General features: G+C 36.7%; 1 protein-coding gene across 1 annotated transcript in view; it reads left to right on the top strand.

Annotated features, from left to right (window-relative positions):
* Nucleotides 1-18,661, top strand: part of MALRD1 (MAM and LDL receptor class A domain containing 1) — a 580,486-nt gene that overhangs the window by 75,579 nt on the left and 486,246 nt on the right. The window contains exons 12-14 of the mRNA XM_024765840.1: nucleotides 1,818-1,967; nucleotides 9,963-10,060; nucleotides 17,693-17,866. Of these exons, the coding sequence (XP_024621608.1) occupies nucleotides 1,818-1,967; nucleotides 9,963-10,060; nucleotides 17,693-17,866 (422 nt within the window). The remainder of the gene's footprint in view (nucleotides 1-1,817; nucleotides 1,968-9,962; nucleotides 10,061-17,692; nucleotides 17,867-18,661) is intronic.

Genomic DNA, 18,661 nt, shown 5'->3' with positions numbered 1-18,661 from the left:
AGCAGGTGGCAAAGTTCACAGAGGACCAAAGAACTAGATCAGAGAATTTTCTGGATGCCCAGGGAGACAGTCACAGCTAGGTCATAGGTTCTTAAGACTGTCACAAAACAGAAGAGGCTTTCCTTGGAGCATTAACTTTTTATCAATAACAGTAGCTTATCAACTCTGTAGCCAGAGCTGTGAAAAGAAACATCCAGAAGCAATAGATTTCCAGCTAAGTACTATGTGGGTGAACAGCATCTCCTTGTCATGTTGATTCACCATGAGGTGATGTGCAACATGTTTTCATTATTATATGATAGTTAATTTGCTTGTTTTTATTTTTGGGGAAATATATTTAAGGGGAAAATAATATTTGCTTGTAAAGAAAAATATCTTTCATTATATATCCATTATATGACTGTCGAAACAAGCATAGCTCTAAGAACTATATGTTTAATTTACACGTAGAGAAAATTTAAGTGGCCCTGTCCCTTGAAAAGTGCGCTTCAGTGTTTTAAGAGTCGACACGTTAGTGATGAAATATCTGGTCATGAAACCAGGCCTCCATTTTTATAGAAATTTGCAAATCCTTTGATTATTAAGATATAGTGGGCTTATTCAATATGCTGATAAAATTGCTCACATTATTTAAAACTGAAAATAATGGTAAGAGCAAGCATACAATGAAGCAGTCTTTTAAATTTTGAGACAGAGTCGCAGGTGCAGGGAGGCTTCAAAGTATAAGCTTTGGTGTCAAACAGCTCAAAGCCTGGACATTCCATTTACTAAAACTTACCATAGGTGAGTCGCTTAGTGCTAAAGTTTCAAAAAGAAAATCTTTGGGGGATAATTATGCTTGCTGTGTAGGGTATTTGTGAAAACAAATGGCAATATATGCAAAATACTTGACACATACTTGGAGCTCAGTGGGAACACATCTATTACTACTTTTATTAAAGATAATAGAATTGTGATGTTAGGGAGCTGGTCAAAACTTTAGGTGTTTTCTGACCAAGAGTTATTTTGTCCTCCCGTTATGTTATGATATGATATGATATGTTATGTTATGAAAATGTGTCTGCATAAAGAGAAATACCTGGAAATATGTTTTAAATTAATGGTATTTATTTATCCCCCAAACTCAGATAGGCTGATACTATGATTCTTTTTTCAGGAAAAGAAAATTTAAACACATAAAAGCTAATTTCTTGAAAGCACAAATCAAGTTGTTAGAACTTCTGGTGTATGGCCCAGTCTGCTGAAACTTTTGTTTTTTCCTCACTAATTTGGTGAAAAAGCTAGGAAAGGTGCTTAGGAAGCTCACCCCAAATCCCGACTTTCTCTAGAAGTCGTGCTTTGTGATAAATGTAGCAACTTAAGTATTTTTCAACTTTTTAGTTGTGTATTAAGAAGGGGAAACAAAGCAAAGTTCAAAATATCTAATTTACCTGCAATGCAAAGTGGCTAGGGATTGTTTTTTTTTTTTTTCTTTGAGAAGCTGTTAAAGTAGCATAATAGAATGAATTCTAAGGTGCTGACCTCTGAAAAGCTGTAGAGTTTCACCCTGTCTCATTAAATGCAGTGGAGATGGCCAACCAGGGTGGAATGTGCCAGGCTTGGAAACAGAAAAGTATAGAGGGGCAATGCTTCACACAGCACATGGAACACTTTGTGAGGCTGGAAAAAGTAAAACTACTCTGATGATCAGGAAACATTCTTTACGAAGTGTCGTGACAGTTCTGACTGCCTATGTTGATTGGCTAACATAGATTCAGTGTTTCCCTGCTTGCTCCCCCTTCATTTCTCCTTACCAGTTTTCCTTTTGTGCATAACAGCGAATCATCTCAGGTGTGGCTTTGAGTCTGGTTTCTGTGGCTGGGAGCCATTTCTCACAGAAGAAGATTCACACTGGGAATTCGTGAAAAGGTTGACGAGTGTAGACCACCAGCTTCCTGATGCTGAGAACACAACAAACACAAATCATGGTAGGACATTTTCCTCTTTTTTTTTTCCTTCCCCCCCAAAATTGTTGTCTGTCTTTCCTGTTGTGAATGATGATACTATGTGTTTTCACTTCTATCTATAGACTTTATAAATGGAACTCTGGTTTGTCTTGCTTTAAATTGTCCTGATCAACTTAATAATTTGTGCTTAATTGAGTTTCCTGAAAGGAGCATTGTTTTAATAAAAAAACTTTTTGTTACACTTTTTAAAAGGTTGGATTGAAGGCATGAAGAGGGGAAAAGTCTTCTGGTAGTTTTCTCTAGTTGTCATGAATCATGTACAGTAGGGTTGTCTTCTTTTTAGAGCAATCCAAATTTCATAAAACAGAAAGAAAAATTGTTCAATCCTTTTTCTAAGAACAGATAGTTAGCACTCTCTTTAAAATAAATCTACAAATACTTGAATGCAATGTAATCACTCTTATGGCTTCTTTGTAATAAACAATCTTACTTCTTCCGCATATATACTTTTAATCAGCAGTACAATTTTTACATATCCCCTTAAAATAGAGCAACCATAACTGCATATGGCATTCCAATAAGGGTTTGTGAAGCTTCAAGGAAAACACAAGGGTTTTGTTCCGTTTTTGTTTTGTTTGGATAACATTACAAAGGTACATTAGTATCATATTAACTTTATAATAAGGCAACTGTACTGTAGATCCTCTTTAAGCTTGTATAACCCCACTGGACATTATTATATTTGTTTCTCCTTTGAGATTTCCCAAGAAGTATGTGAAAACTAACAGTATTGACTGTGTCTTTAGCCACTGAAAATTGGGGTTAGTTGGGGAAGATGTTAGGGGATGGAAGGGAGACTTTGGCTATCCATCCGTTATCTAAAACTATAAATGCAGCTTATTATTTAACAGTGGAGTGAGATCTTAATTGTTGCTTTTGTGCCAATGAGTCTCATTTTTCCCTTAAGATTCTGTGACAGATTGGATTAAATTTAAAGTTTATGATAGGAAGGAGACTGTTAATTATTAGAACTATATGTATTAATAGTACATTTCCTCCAAGCTCATATAATGATTTTTTTTTTCCTTTCTCAAACCAGTTATTGAGTGTATATCATAGTACTAGAGTTGGGTGTAAACAGATGGAAGGATATTTGGGTTGTTTCTAAATTTTGGTGATTATGAATATTCTATAAAATTTGCCTATAGGTTTTGTCTGGATATAAGTTTTCATTTAACTTGAGCACTCTTTCCAATTCCTATGTATAATTAACGTTTGCACTCTGGTTAGTGAAAAGACCCTACTATTTCTGGCCTTTTGTGACCTTGAGGCAATGTTTCAACTGCCCCTTTTAGAAGGTTTTCCTCCAGCCTCAGGTAGTTTCCTTATATCCATGCCCTGGTCAGTACTCAGGTGGAAATTTGGGGGGAGCCCTCTGGAGATCTCTGGAGCTCTCTCTCTTTGCAGCTTTCCCCTCCTGGAACTCTGCTTTATGAACTGCAGCCACCTGAGTCTCCCCGAGGTGCCATCTTTTCAACTTGAGGAGACCACCACACTCCTCCTGGCTTCCCCTGCCTGAATGGCAGCTGGAAACGCGGTTTAGGCAGTAAGCTGGGGAAATTGTATGGCTTAGTTCATTTGTTTCCCCTCTCAGAGACCATTATCCTGTGGTTCTACATTCCGATTGCCCTACATTTGAAAACTATTATTTAGTATATATCGTTTTGATTTCTTTGCTACTGTTAGACAGAAGGCTAAATCTGGTCCCTGATACTCAACCTTGCCTGGAAACAGAAAAAGCCTAATTCTTTTTGTTTTTTTGCTTTATTTCTTTGGTCTGGATATGCCATAATATATCTAGCCATACTCTTATTGAGAGATAATATTATGACAATGCTGCAAAATCCGTACATGTATGCATTTTCTTATATGGGGAGATTTTATTCTATGCAGTAAAGGAATAAAAGTGAGACTCCTATATTTTTACCAAAAGATATGTACTTTCCCGTCAAATTTTAATACTTAAAATTCCAGCAGCAAAAAAGAGTGCTTTTTTCTATTTGCCTACCATCAATAGACATTATATTCTCTTAATTTTTAAAAAACTTATGGGTATAAAATGATTTGTCTTTCACTGAAAAATGATTTTTCAAATGTTTCTAATTTTTCAATTTATTTAGATCTTTAATTTTGCTAAATATTTGAAGCTTTCAGTGCATAGATTTAAAAAATATTTTGCTAACATTTTCTTAGGTTTCTAATATTTTTGCAGCTACTGTGTCACATTTTAAAAACTTAATTTTTTTGGTTGCTGTATATATAAGTACAATTATATTTTTAAATACTTACCTTGTATTCAATGACCTTGTTAATTTTTTTTATTATAGTTAAGAATTTATAAATGTTCCACATTTTCTGGGTTCATAATTACTTTGTCTTCAAATAATGACAATTTTACTTCCTTCTTTCTAAATCTTAAGCTTTCTGTTTTCTTTTTGGTTTTATCGCCCTAGGTAGGACTTCTGGAGAAATGTTAAATAGAGCTTGTGATAGCTGCTGTACTTGTCTTGTTCCTATTTAGGGGAAAAGCTGTCAGTAATTCAGCCTTGAATGCTATAGTTCCTAAAAGGTTGTTTTGTTTCAGATAAAGATGTTTCCAAGCATAGCACAAGGAGATCAGCTCGGTGCTTTGTGTCCACCTAGAGGGGTGGGATAGGGAGGCTGGGAGGGAGACACAAGAGGGAGGAGATACAGGCATATATGTATATGTATAGCTGATTCACTTTGTTATACAGCAGAAACTAACACACCATTGTAAAGCAATTATACTCCAATAAAGATGTTAAAAGAAAAACAAAGATGTTTCTTTCTATTCATAGTGTGTTAAGTTTATATATATATATACACACACATATATATACACACATATATGTAAGCATGTTAAAACTTTTCACGTGCTTTTTTCAGCATATGTTGTGATAATCATATGATCGTGATATTATCCTTTTTATTTCTAATAAAATGATTTTTCAAATATTAAACCATTCTTGCATTCCTGATCCAAACCTCCTTTCATTGGTTTTATGATTTCTTTCTTACTTCTTAATGGTAATATTTGTGATTTTTTTTTTTACCGAAATTCATTATAAAGTCAATATAAATGTTCTCACAGCATGTAAGGAATCCCTTCCAGGCAATTGTATTAAGGGGGTACATCCTTTGCAAAAGGTGAGGTTGAGGCTGGCCTGGAAAGCTTAACGTGGGGAGATCCTTTGTCATAGATTAGTTGACCATAGGTGTGTGGGTTTATCTCTGGGCTTTTCTATCTTGTTCCATTGATCTGTGTTTCTCTTTTTGTGGATGCAGGTTCTTATTAGTCATCAGTTTTATACACATCAGTGTACACATGTCAATCCCAATCGCCCAATTCATCACACCACCATCCCCACCCACCGTGGCTTTCACCCCTTGGTGTCCATAAGTTTGTTCTGTACATCTGTGTCTCAAATTCTGCCCTGCCTTTGTCTTTAATTTTTGCCAATTTGATTACTATGTGTCTCGGAATGTTTTTCCTCGGGTTTATCCTGTATGGGACTCACTGCACTTCCTGGACTCGGGTGGCTATTTTCTTTTCTATGTTAGGGAAGTTTTCGACTAAAATCTCTTCAGTATTTTCTCTGGTCCTTTCTCTGTTTCTTCTCCTTCTGGGACCCCTATAATGCAAATGTTTTTGCGTTTCATGTTGTCCCAGAGGTCTCTTAGGCTGTCTTCATTTATTTTTATTCTTTTTTCTTTAGTCTGTTCCACAGCAGTGAATTCCACCATTCTGTCTTCCATGTCACTTATCCGTTCTTCTGCCTCAGTTATTCTGCTATTCATTCCTTCTAGTTTAGTTTTCATTTCAGTTATTGTATTGTTCATGTCTGTTTGTTTGTTCTTTAATTCTTCTAGGTCTTTGTTAAACATTTCTTGCATCTTCTCGATCTTTGCCTCCATTGTTTTTCCAAGGTCCTGGATCATCTTCACTATCATTATTCTGAATTCTTTTTCTGGAAGGTTGCCTATCTCCACTTCATTTAGTTATTTTTCTGGGGTTTTGTCTTGTTCCTTCATCTGGCATATAGCCCTCTGCCTTTTCATCTTGTCTCTCTTTCTGTGAATGTTGTTTTTGTTCCACAGGCTGAAGGATTGTAGTTCTTCTTGCTTCTGCTGTCTGCCCTCTGGTGGATGAAGCTATCTAATGGCTTGTGTAAGTTTCCTGATGGGAGGGACTGGTGGTGGGTAGAGCTGACTGTTGCTCTGATGGGCAGAGCTCAGTAAAACTTTAATCTGCTTGACTGCTGATGGGTAGGACTAGGTTCCCTCCCTGTTGGTTGTTTGGCCTGAGGCAACCCAACACTGGAGCCTACCTGGGCTCTTTGATGGGGCTAATGAGAGACTCTGGGAGGGCTCTCGCCAAGGAGTACTTCCCAGAACTTCTGCTGCCAGTGTCCTTGTCCCCATGGTGAGCCACAGCCACCCCTGCCTCTGCAGGAGACCCTCCAAAACTAGCAGGTAGGTCTGGTTCAGTCTCCCCTGGGGTCACTGCTCCTTACCCTGGGTCCCAATGCACACACTGCTTTGTGTGTGCCCTCCAAGAGTGGAGTATCAGTTTTCCCCAGTCCTGTCCCTGCAATCAAATCCCACTAGGCTTCAAAGTCTGATTCTCTAGGAATTCCTCCTCCCGTTGCCGGAGCCCCAGATTGGGAAGCCTGACGTGGGGCTCAGAACCTTCACTCCAGTGGGTGGACTTCTGTGGTATAAGTGTTCTCCAGTCTGTGAGTCACCCACCCAGCAGTTGTGGGATTTGACTTTACTGTGATTGCACCCCTCCTACCGTCTCACTGCGATTTCTCCTTTGTCTTTGGATGTGGGGTATCTTTTTTGGTGAGTTCCAGTGTCTTCCTGTCGATGATTGTCTAGCAGCTATTTGTGATTCAGGTGTTCTCACAAGAAGGAGTGAGATCATGTCCTTCTACTCTGCCATCTTGGTTCCTCCTCACTATACACCTGGTAGTGCAGTGGACAAGAATCCACCTGCCAATGCAGGGGGCACGGGTTCAATCCCTGGTCCAGGAAGATCCCACATGCAGCGGAGCAGCCAAGCCATGACCACTGAGCCTGTGCTGTAGAGCCCGTGTGACAGCTACTGAAGCCTGTGCACCCAGAGCCCATGCTCCGCTACAAGAGAAGCCATTGCAACAAGAAGGCCGCACACTGCAACGAAGAGCAGCCCCTGCCCACCACAACTAAAGAAAGCCTGCATGCAGCAACGAAGACCCAACACAGCCAAAAATCACCCCTCCATTCTTTATTTTTATACTGTGCTGGTTAGCTAGCCCCTCTGGGGTATATGGGTGTACAAGAGTTTTACAATGAACAGTTCAGATTAACAGGAACACTTTCTTTGGCATATTGTAATTACACAGGTCTCTTAAGTCAGTGTATTCTGTGGAGCAGGCTTGCAAGAAAATAAATCCAGAGACGTATTCCTAGAAGTACATCGGTCTGGGGTCAGAGTTCAGTATCTTTAGGCCTAACCTGCATATATAAACTTTAAGTCAATATTATCTGTTTTTCAAATATTTGGTTAAAATTCTCTCAGGATTGCTTTTAGCTTCCACATCAGTTTTTACTAACATAATATTTTCATAATATCATCTTTCCATCTAATAAGATGTTATCTCTTTTCATTTAATCAGAAGGCTTATAGTTTTCCATGGAGTTTTATAGTGTTCTGCATATAAGTCCTGTCCCATTCTTGTTAAATTTATTCCTACATGTTTTCTATTATTGTTGTTAACTGCGAGTAGACTATTTCTTACCGTTCTAAATCCCGTGTCTTACTGCTAAAATAAATAAAAATGACTTAAAAGTATTTCTGTTTCTATTTACCTTACTAAATTCTCTTATTAATACTTGTCTTTATTAAAAGATAGAATCTGTTGGGGTTTCTATTTTCACAATTATATTATTGGCAATACATGTGGAACTCTCTCTATTTTTCTATTGTGTTTACTAGAAATTTTATTCTCTTGACTTCCACATTTACTAGATTTATAAGATAATCCTAGTCCAAGATAATTAATATTATCTCATATTTCCTCTAATTACTAATGGTGACACAATTCTCTAGGTAGTTTCTCATTTTAATTAAAATAGTTTTGTTGTTTACCATTGAAAATGTTATTTATTTTGAGGTTGGTCATCAGTCTTTATTAAGTGTTTTTTTAAAATATTTTATTGAGGTTATTTGGAATGGCTGACTGTTTTTCATAGTCTTTTCAATATTTGTGGATATGAATCTATGATTTTACTGTTTAATTTGTTGATCTAATTGACTGTTGATAGGTCTGTTAAAAATCAAACCTCTATTCTTGGAAAGCTCACTTGTCAGGATACATTATTTTTTGATAAGAATTTCAGGTGCAATTGAAACATTTTAATTTGAATTTTGTATGTATGATCATGAGTGATATTGCTTTATTTTTATTCTGTTTTCATCATTCTTAACATTAGAGATATCTGGCATGATAAAATGAGTCAGGGAGCTCTGCATTTTTTTCTGAGACCTGAGATATATGCAAGTCATGTGCAAGTATTTATTTTTTAAAAATTAAATAAAATTAAATAAAATTCAGCTGTAGGGCCATATGTTCTGTTAGATTTTTTTCCTATCACTTTTCCAGTTACTTTTGTGGCATAATCAATTTGTTCAAACCGTTTGCTTCTTTTAGATTTTGGAGTTTTAGTGTTTATATGTTTCATCCTTCATTAACTGCTTGTTTGAAATCATCCATATTGTTTTAAATGGCCAGGGGAGTAAGATCTTTGAATGTATGTTAATTTTTAGAATTTTAATTTATGTTTTGACAATGTTCAGTTGAGTTTTACTTGAACCTCAAGTAAAGGATTTTTAAGCTGGATTAATTTTTCAAAATCATCTTTTCCTACTCTACTCTTTTATAGGGGAAATAGAGAATTTAATGAGCTCATATATACTGTTTCTGTTACTCTTAGTTTGGATTTTGGGAACAGTGATCTTTATCTTTCCCAATTGGCTTTGAGATTTAACACCCATATAAACTGGGTTCTATTTTTCCCACTCAGAGACCACACTGCTGACTTGCAACCTTGGTTGTTTGGTTAAACATGTGGTGGTATCTGTAAAGTAATATGTTTTAATTCTGAAATCCTTTTCATTCTGTGTAGTCAGCATTGATCTGTGTCCAAGAAAATCACCTTCTGAATGTGTTTTTTTCATCAAAATAGTTGGCTTTACAAGTTGCCCATCACTCTATGACTATCAAAGGGCAGGATCAGGACTTGACATTGTTTAGCATAACCTTCCTTGTAAATTTTCAATATTCAGTGAAGCTACCCCTGACAGCCGTTCAGAATGTGTGATCCTTTGAGCTGCTAAGAGATGTTATCCCCCCCATACATTTGCCATGAGCACATCCACTGTAGTTAAAATCTAGAAGCAGTTATTTTGTTAACACTAGATTAGATCTTTAATTAAGCTTTCATCCCCACTAGCACAGACAGCAGTGTCAAACATGTAAGCCCCAGGAGAAACCAAACTCATTCTATAGGCTCCAATCCTTCAGTACATCGTGAAGAAACTTACAAGCAAATGTCTCATGGGAATTTTGTAAGGGTATGTTGAATATCTAATTGTAAACTTAGAAGCTTCATTTAATTTGATTTCTAACTATGACGTGAGTTAAGCCAATAAACATTTGTTGAGAGGATTTAGATCAAGAGCTTGTTTTTCATCAGTTGGGTTTTATTTTAGATTTAATGTTATTCATATGAAAGCAATTTTTGGTTATCTACAGAGCTTAATGGTAAAGAAGTAAAAATGTAATTTTCTTTATCTGATTCACAGTTGAATGTATGCACGTTAGCGCAAAGAACGACTAAATGTCCAATAGTAGAATTTGTATCCATATGGCTTTACGTTTGTTTTTGCAGGATCGTTTATTTATTTGGGGGCACATCGATCACCTGCAGTGGCCAAGCTTGGAAGTCCTGTTCTTACAAAATCACTCAATGCCTCTACCCCGTGTCAGGTACCCAATTATTGGAATTTCCATTGGCCATTCTGTAGTTGTAAACTGTTAAGCTTGGGTTACTCTAGCTAGTAAATGCCGGCTGCGTTTTACTAATATTTTCACAATAAGCTGAGAGATTTATATGAGCTATTTCAACATGAAATGTCATTTTATTCCAAAAGACATTTGCAGTATATAACTTACACCCTTCTTTTGGGGGGCCTATTCAAAAATTTTATTTTTTCAGTTAGTCCTTCTGGTGCCAGGTAAACACAGACCAAGGGATAAAATGCTCAGGTCATTTCCACAGCACAACAGAGAAGAAAGAAGAGGGACTTTGGAGTCAGGTGGACGTAGTTCCAACTGGTTCCAATCTCAGTTCTGCCACAAATGATATGCTTCCTTTGAGACTCAGTGTCCACACTGGAAGCATAGTGTCAGCCTGCCTTCTTCACATGGTTGTGAGAATTCAACCGTGATTAAGTAAAGCACCTGGAAAGGTATTTGGCAGGTATTAGGTGTTCAATAAACATAATCCCTTTACTTTCCATAACATGAATGCCTATTAGATGCTTCTGTTCAGCTTGCCTTGCTTTCCATCCTTTTGAGAGTTCTGACATGTCCCTAAGCCTTTAGGATTTCAGCTTTTTTTTTTTTCTTGGCTATCAGAAAATAATGAAGGGATCAATAGTGCCACGCACTAAGTTCATCACCTAGAAATGCAGGGTTACAGCACTAACACAGGCATTCCTGATGATAAATTACAGATCATCAGACCTTTATAACTAAAGTATAAATTTCATTATACTTTCAGCTTGATATAATTCTCAATGAGAGTGTCCAGAACTCTTAATGGGTTGTCCTCTTTATTTTTCCCCTTTGGTTTTTGCTGCCCATTTCTCTGTGGGAATTTGGATTAAAACAACTGCCTGGACTCCACTTCCACCTCACCCAGATGGACTCTAGAGTCTCCCACCTTTGGTTTATTTTAATTAACTCTTATGTGATAGATGTACGTTTTTCTTTTCTTTTTTTTTTTTTTTGAGAAGTCCTGAAGCATTTACTTGCTCTTTACGAGTACTTTACAGGCTTACTGAACTTTAACTTAAGGTCATATACCAAAGCCATGCAATTGCTGTTGTTAAATTCGTTAACGACACTGGATAAAAAAGAATAGAATTTGTTAATTCTGCCTCTTTTACAGAAATGTGAACACTAAGAGCTTATTAAAAATTCTGAGACTCACTGAGAAATCAAACAGTTTTCTTCTTTCTAAAGATGATCTACATTTCCCATTGTTGTATGTGGGTAGCCATTAATTTGTGGTCATAGGGATTGACCCACAATTTATGGTTGTTTCTACTTGAGGACATTTTTCTCTATTGTGGCTTAAATTTGGAGCTTACCTGTGGGAGCTATTGGGGTGGAGCCTCAGTGAAAGCAATGGACAATTTAGACACTTGGTGGTTTATCTCTCAGAACCAAGTCCTCAACCTTCCAAGACCTTGGATACTGATTTAGAGGTTTGCCTTGGTTTGTGGAAAAGTAAGAGTATTATAGACTGCCAAAGAGGTATTTGTTTTTTCCCTTTTATCTGCATCTGCTTGAATGTTGGTAATCTTTGAGTTAGAGGGAGGGATATTTGGATTACTTTATAGTACTTTCCAGCTTAGAATTACTATTAGATTGTTAGAGGTTATTTATAGTCTGAGATACACATGGACAAAGTGCTCTTCCATAGGAGTATTCTAAGAATATACTATTACTGTTTTATAAGTTTGTGGTAATGTGGGATTCTTTCTTTCATGAAAGTTACAAAATAAGCTAACAAACCAAATTTTTATCTTCTTGAGTAATCAGAAAATCCAGCCGATCTTCCTAATTGGAACATATTGATTGATAATAGTTGTATTCATGGAATAGCAAATGTTCTTTGTTATATTTATGGTAAAGTGGGGCGGTGAAATAACCAAAGTTGGGCACTTTGATATGATTAAAGCCTTCATTATATGAAATTACATTTTTTTCTCTACATAATCATACCAGGCTAACAGAGTTAAGAATATTTGTTTGAAAGGACTTTAAAGGAATATGAAGCTTTCTCTTGAGTCTCTTTTTTCTAACAGAAGCCTTTTAGGGTCATTTTGCATGAATTACTCTGTACTTTATGTGTAGCCAACACATGGCATCAACATGCAGAATTGTTCCTGTAAGTACTCATTGTTCGAGATGTGGACTTTTATTTAAAAGCTTCAAAAGCTCCTTTGGTCACTGGTGGAAATTTGGCATTTTTCCTTGGAATAACCAGGAGATAGGACAAACAGAACATGTGGGAGCCAGAAGCTAGTATTTCTTATTGCTGTCGAAATACTGTTCTTTTTTTTTAACTTTTTCTTTTTTTAATTAATTTATTTTATTTTGTTATTTTTTATTTTGGGCTGCGTTGGGTCTTCGTTGCTGCGCATGGGCTTTCTCTAGTTGCGGCAAGTGGAGGCTACTCTTTGTTGCGATGCTCGGGCTTTTCATTGCGGTGGCATCTCTTGTTGTGGAGCATGGGCTCTAGGCGCACGAGTTTCAGTAGTTGTGGCACGTGGGCTCAGTAGTTGTGGTTCATGGGCTCTAGAGCGCAGGCTCAGCTGCTGTGGCACATGGGCTTAGCTGCTCGGTGGCATGTGGGATCCTCCTGGACCCAGGGCACGAACCCATGTCCCCTGCATTGGCAGGCAGATTCTTAACCACTGCGCCACCAGGGAAGCCCTGTTACTGTTTTTAATAATTTAGGAAATGTAAAATCTGAAGGAGATTTATGTGGATATTAATATTTTCTCACTCTCATATTTGAGTTACTGTATAAAAGACATATCTCACTTTTAGGACTTCATAATTAAATATAGCAGGACTGATAACATGAAGCTTCCACTTTCAATGCCATTTTGTGTGTTTGTCTTTTGTTTTTTTTTTGTATTCCCCAATTCATTTTGCTATTCTAATCCTCTTTAATCAAAAAATTCATACAATTAAAAAGAAGTGAATAGAGATACCAGGAAAAAGACAGATGAAACAAAAAATAGGTTGGCTCCAAAAATAAAGTTTACGAGGCCCAGGCTACATTTTTGAATCTAAGTTTTCCAGCAGCCAGTGCAGAGAGAGACATGTGAGAACTCATTTGGTTCATATTCAAGGAAGTAAAAAACAAAACAAAAATAGTTCTTCTGAGACTTCTCCCCTGATTGCACACATACCAGTGTAAATGTTCTTTCTCTGCTTCAGTGCACACCTATTGCTTCCCTACTCCGTGCTCATCATAGCCCTCAATGTTGGGAATATACTAGGGACAATGTAAACATGTTTGCCGTAACAAGGTATAGAATTTAGTGGGGCATACTGATAGCAGTTCAGTGTGAAGTGCTACAGAGAGTGATAAAAATATAAAATACATATATAATATGTAAGTATACTATATAATGTAACAATATATAAATTAAACATAAATATAATATATAACATACACGTATATATGTATAAACCATATATATGTGATAACCCACTTATAACAACTCTCTCAATGAGTTTGAAAAGGCCATGTCTTGTAATGTTCCCCAAGTAGAGTTATGAGCTCATAGCAAAGAGAAATTTAGAAAAAAAGTAATATACAATGGGGCTTGGAATAGTGCACTCATGATCTGTTCTCTGATTGTTTTGTTTACTCCAAGGATAGTATTAGAGCATGAGATAGATTCTAGAGGAAGCAATGGTTTATTGGGGAAAGGTTGAGCAGATATTCTCCCCAGTTGTACATTGTCAAAACACATGAAGATTAATCATTTAGATGAGAAAAACAGATTATATTTTATTGAAGATTGCAGACTTTTACTTAAACTTGTTCAGATAAAAAGAGGCAAAAACATGATTATGAATAGGAATCATAAGAATCACTATGGTAATGATGAGGGGTGTGTGTGTGTGTGTGAGAGAGATAAATGATCCCCCCTACACTGACTTAATTCCACTTGAGTTTTGAGGAGTTACAGATATATTGTTTCTTTTCCTTTTTTTTTTTTTTAAACTTTTTTGTGTTTTACTCTTTTTATTATCCTAGATCTTGAAGATATAACAGGTGTAGCAAATACCAGACAGGGGTCGACATGAAGCAGAGAAGGCAGAGGTAGCTGAGAATTTGGAGAATAACTGAGAAAAGACATGAAGATCTGACCAAAAACCTCCCTAATAGGGAAGCAAGTGGAACAAAGACCATAGGAAAGTTGAGGAAAAAAGCAGAAAATTTGAAGAGTTCCAACTGGAGACAGACCAAAATAAAATGAAACAGAAAAGAGAAATAAAGAAGACATTATTTTGAACTTCTAAATAATGTCCTGTTAATGTCCTTTGCAGAATTTAGTGTCAGAGATTTACTAATTAGTAATTACTACTTGTTCCTAATTACATTCTTTTGTAGAACTGGCCATTCCTCTGGGAATATCACAGGGCACTGTAGAAACCAAACAGCAAGATTAGTTATTCACCTACACTTGGTAACTAGTAGTATAAGTCACCTGATATGGTGTCCTTTCTTTTTATAGTAAAATGAATGATTCAGTGTGTGTGTGTGTGTGTGTCTTTTGGTGGCACCAACCAAGCGGCATGTGGGATCTTAGTTCCCCAACCAGGGATGGAACCCATGCCTGTTACAGTGGAAGCGTGGAGTCTGTTTTTTTTGCTATACGTGGGCCTCTCACTGTTGTGGCCTCTCCCGTTGCGCAGCACAGGCTCCGGAGGCTCAGGCTTAGCGGCCATGGCTCACGGGCCCAGCCGCTCTGCGGCATGTGGGATCTTCCCAGACCGGGGCACGAACCCATGTCCTCTGCATCGGCAGGCGGACTCTCAACCACTGCGCCACCAGGGAAGCCTGGAAGCATGGAGTTTTAAACGCTAGACCTCCAGGGATGTCCCAGATTCAATATTTCTAAAAATATACAAATAATATAAAATCAGAGAATACAATTAAAAACAGTAAAGTAATTTGAACTTCATTTCTTTTCTTTCCAATTTGCAATTAAAGGAACTGCTTTATTGGGAGTTATTTAACCACAGGAAATTTTCTTGAATAAAATGATTCATGGTCTTGCATAGTCACCCTATACATACAATCCAAGTTGTGCATATATATACAACTTAGTGAAAACCGAGGAGAAATAAAAGCAAGCCTTTAATATTAATATTTTATATAACTGCTTTTTAATGAATCAGGCATGAATCGAAACAATAATTTCCTTTAAAATGAAAAGTACTAAATACATTTTAAATGGTTGGCATAAATTTAACATACAGCTCTTTTTAATAGAATTTTCTGTGATGGACATTTTCCTCTGCTATGTCCACTATGGAAGTCACTAGCTACAAATAGCTATTGAGCACTTAAAATGTGATGAGTGTAACCAAGAAAGTGACATTTTCGTTTTGTTTAATTCACTTACATGTAAATAGCCACACTGTTTTCATACCTTTGTCATTATACGCATTATACTTAATTGTTCCTTTTCTTTGCACTCTCTCCCATAAAACTCTGAGGTCCTTAAGGACACTTAATTCCTTGCACATTTTTATAACACAGAGCAGGTCTCTCTTTCTACCTCTCTTTGAAGGTTTATAGACATTTGCTTTAGCAAGAATGCTGATAGCCCCACTCAAACGTCCTTCTTTTCTTCAATACCTATTACTGAATACCTACTAAATACAAAGCGCCTTGATATGTTCTAAGAGGAATTCACAACGTACATTGTGATTCTGAGTTTAAGACTTAGTGTTCCACTACTAGTGTGTATCACAGTGAGAGCCACGGATGTTGGCTAAGTTCCTATCGAAAATCACAGCTGTACTTATAAATTTTGTTCAGTGATTTTACCCGTACCAATATTAAATTTGAAAAGACTCTGGAAAGTGTCTTGGTCTATACCAAACTAAAGAATTCTCCTTAAATCTCTACAATGCCATTTCTGTTTTTAAAAAAGTAAATTAAGTATAAGTTCTAAGCTCTTATCTTATTGAATATAGATCCCATTGGTATTTACTCTTAATGCACTATTAAAATAACTTCGCACTGGTACTGTACTGAGTGACAATATGACAGCTTGAAATTCTGATGGGGCTTGCACAGCTCTTGTACAACTAGGTTTAAAGCTCCATTTTGCATATTTACAAGCTTGGAACGTGCTGAAACTACAGCAGGGATCTAACGTTTAATTGTGGTTGAGGAACAAACATCCTCTCTTTCCATAGAATTTAATCAAACACTTCTGTTTGACTTTACATTTCTTGCTTAAAGGCCTGAGTGTAGGTGAGCTTGGTAGTAAAATCTAATATGAAATGAACAATCAATCAGAAAGAATGTTTTGATCAGTTGGTGGCAATTCAGTAGACATTGAAAGAAAAATGTGTACCACGCTGGAACAGAGAATGCTTGATTGATGTTTTGAACAATTTTTTAAAAGAGCATGAAAAATTTTCTTTCAACTTTCAACTGAAATTGGTACCAACAGTGAAATAAATGGGATAATAAATAAATAATATATGTAATAACATCTGTCCACATAAAAAAATAAAAGCCCAATGACAAAGGAAAATAACCAAAAATTTTAAATGTAGTGAAACTGAAAAGGAGTCCCTTTGAGTCCAAAGAGAGTGATTTCATTTCTCAGGGACCTCATCTCTGAATGATACTGTGTTTTTCTTTGAAATCTGCAGCATTAGAACTCTCTATGGCATAATGAGAAGAAGAAAAAAATTGCTGTGTGTCTGAACTTGCTTTAGTGGGTTTTTTTTGGTCATATTTTGTATTGTGTCATCCAACCACTGAGGCAATTAATTTTCACCTTGCACAGGGCCCAGTATTTAGTAAATGCTCAATAAGTATTTGCTGAATAAACGATAGTGCTGAATTCCACATCATAGCTACTGCTGTTGGCACCTTAAAATACTCCTCTGTGTTTTCTCCACTACCTAGTTAACCTGTCAGTCCTTTAGATTATGTCATCACTGGTGGTGAGTAGGAACCAAACTGATCAAGTCAGGGCTCCCTGGCCTCGAAGAGAACATTTTCTAGTTGGATTAAATTATTGATGAACAGTATTATATAGTCTCCCAAGTTTTTTGATAATGTCACAGTGGAGAAGGAATTAATGAAAAGTATTCATAGCAGTTTTCTCTTACCTGAGAAATCAAGTTTTTGAGATAACTTTTTCTTGGATTGAGACATCAAGGAGAATGAATAGTAATACATGGTCTTGTAATTTTTGAGTCAGATATAGAACGTGTATCTCCCCAGATTCATAAGAAGCAATAGTGAAGGTTCTGTCAAACTTCCATGACGGTGTGGACAAATATACGTCCTCAGACTTGTCTGAGCAGGGTGCTAGTGTCCCATTTCTTTAGATATCTCTATGGCGTGTGTTAAAAATATCAGTTAATGTAGCTACCTTGAGCCTTTTTTTTCAGGAGGAAATACAAAGGCTGGCAGAAGATGTACTTAGCATTTTCTGGGTCTGCATGTTTGGAGGAGAATTAAGAAGTAGTTTGGGATATTTTTAACTATAGAAGAGCTACTGGACTCAGGTAAATGGAATATTTATATCATTCAAACACATTTTTCACCAGGTGCAGTTTTGGTATCGTTTGTCTCAGCATTCACATCTCTCGGTTTTTACAAGAACATCACTGGATGGGGATTTGCAGAAGCAAGGTGATCTAGTCAGAGTCTCCAAATCTCAGTGGAGACAAGCAAAAATCGATCTCTTTGCGAAGGCTGGAGAGTCTACTCTGCCTTTTCAGGTAAGCATGTAAGAAATTAATACAACTGAGCAGAAGATGCTTATTTAATGCTGATCTTTCCAGATAATAATATAATACATATATCCCGTAACTGTATTTGATATTAATAAAGCAGACATTCACAATCAGGGATGAGAAGAGAGGTTATCTTGATTAATTGCTAAAGACTTGTGGAAGCGTAGCAAAAATGGAGATAAGAATTGAATAGGATGGCAGAGAGAAGAGTAATTTAACAGGAAAATGTTTGTTTTCTTAAGTGAGGATGGTGGATTATATGAGGTATGAGGTAGTGAAAAAAATCTGGGCTATCCTATTGCCTTATTTTCTGCTGCCCATTAATACTGAGAATTTTATCACTTTTATGTCATTTATTTGGTTAATAATGAAAGAAGGAAACGGTAGCTTATCAAATGGGTACAGCAACTTCCACCCTCCTGGACATGACTCCCTTCTAGATGATGTTTGCAAAGAGCTGTTTAGAGACTAGATTAGATGGTGGAACATAGTGGAACACTCACTGCCTTAGGAGTCACATAGTCTGAGTTCCCATCTCTGCTCATGCTCACCCCCTGTGTTGTTAAGTGATTGTGTACATTACATCTTTGAGCTTCAAATTTTCCAATCTGTGAAAACCACAGTGATAATAAAAGCAATGCTTGAGAGGAATCTGAATGAAAGAGAATGTAGCTAAAATGGTAGCTATGAACATGAACTCTGGAGCCTGGGGTTCAAACCCAGGTGTCCAGTCAGAGGGAAGTTGCTTAATCCTTCCGTGCTTCTGATTCTTCCTCTGTA

The sequence above is a fragment of the Neophocaena asiaeorientalis genome, unplaced genomic scaffold (assembly GCF_003031525.2).
Source record: "Neophocaena asiaeorientalis asiaeorientalis breed wild unplaced genomic scaffold, Neophocaena_asiaeorientalis_V1.1 scaffold217, whole genome shotgun sequence".
NCBI lineage: Eukaryota > Metazoa > Chordata > Mammalia > Artiodactyla > Phocoenidae > Neophocaena > Neophocaena asiaeorientalis.
Note: the sequence above shows the minus strand (reverse complement) of the source record. Positions and strands in the feature narration are given on the sequence as shown.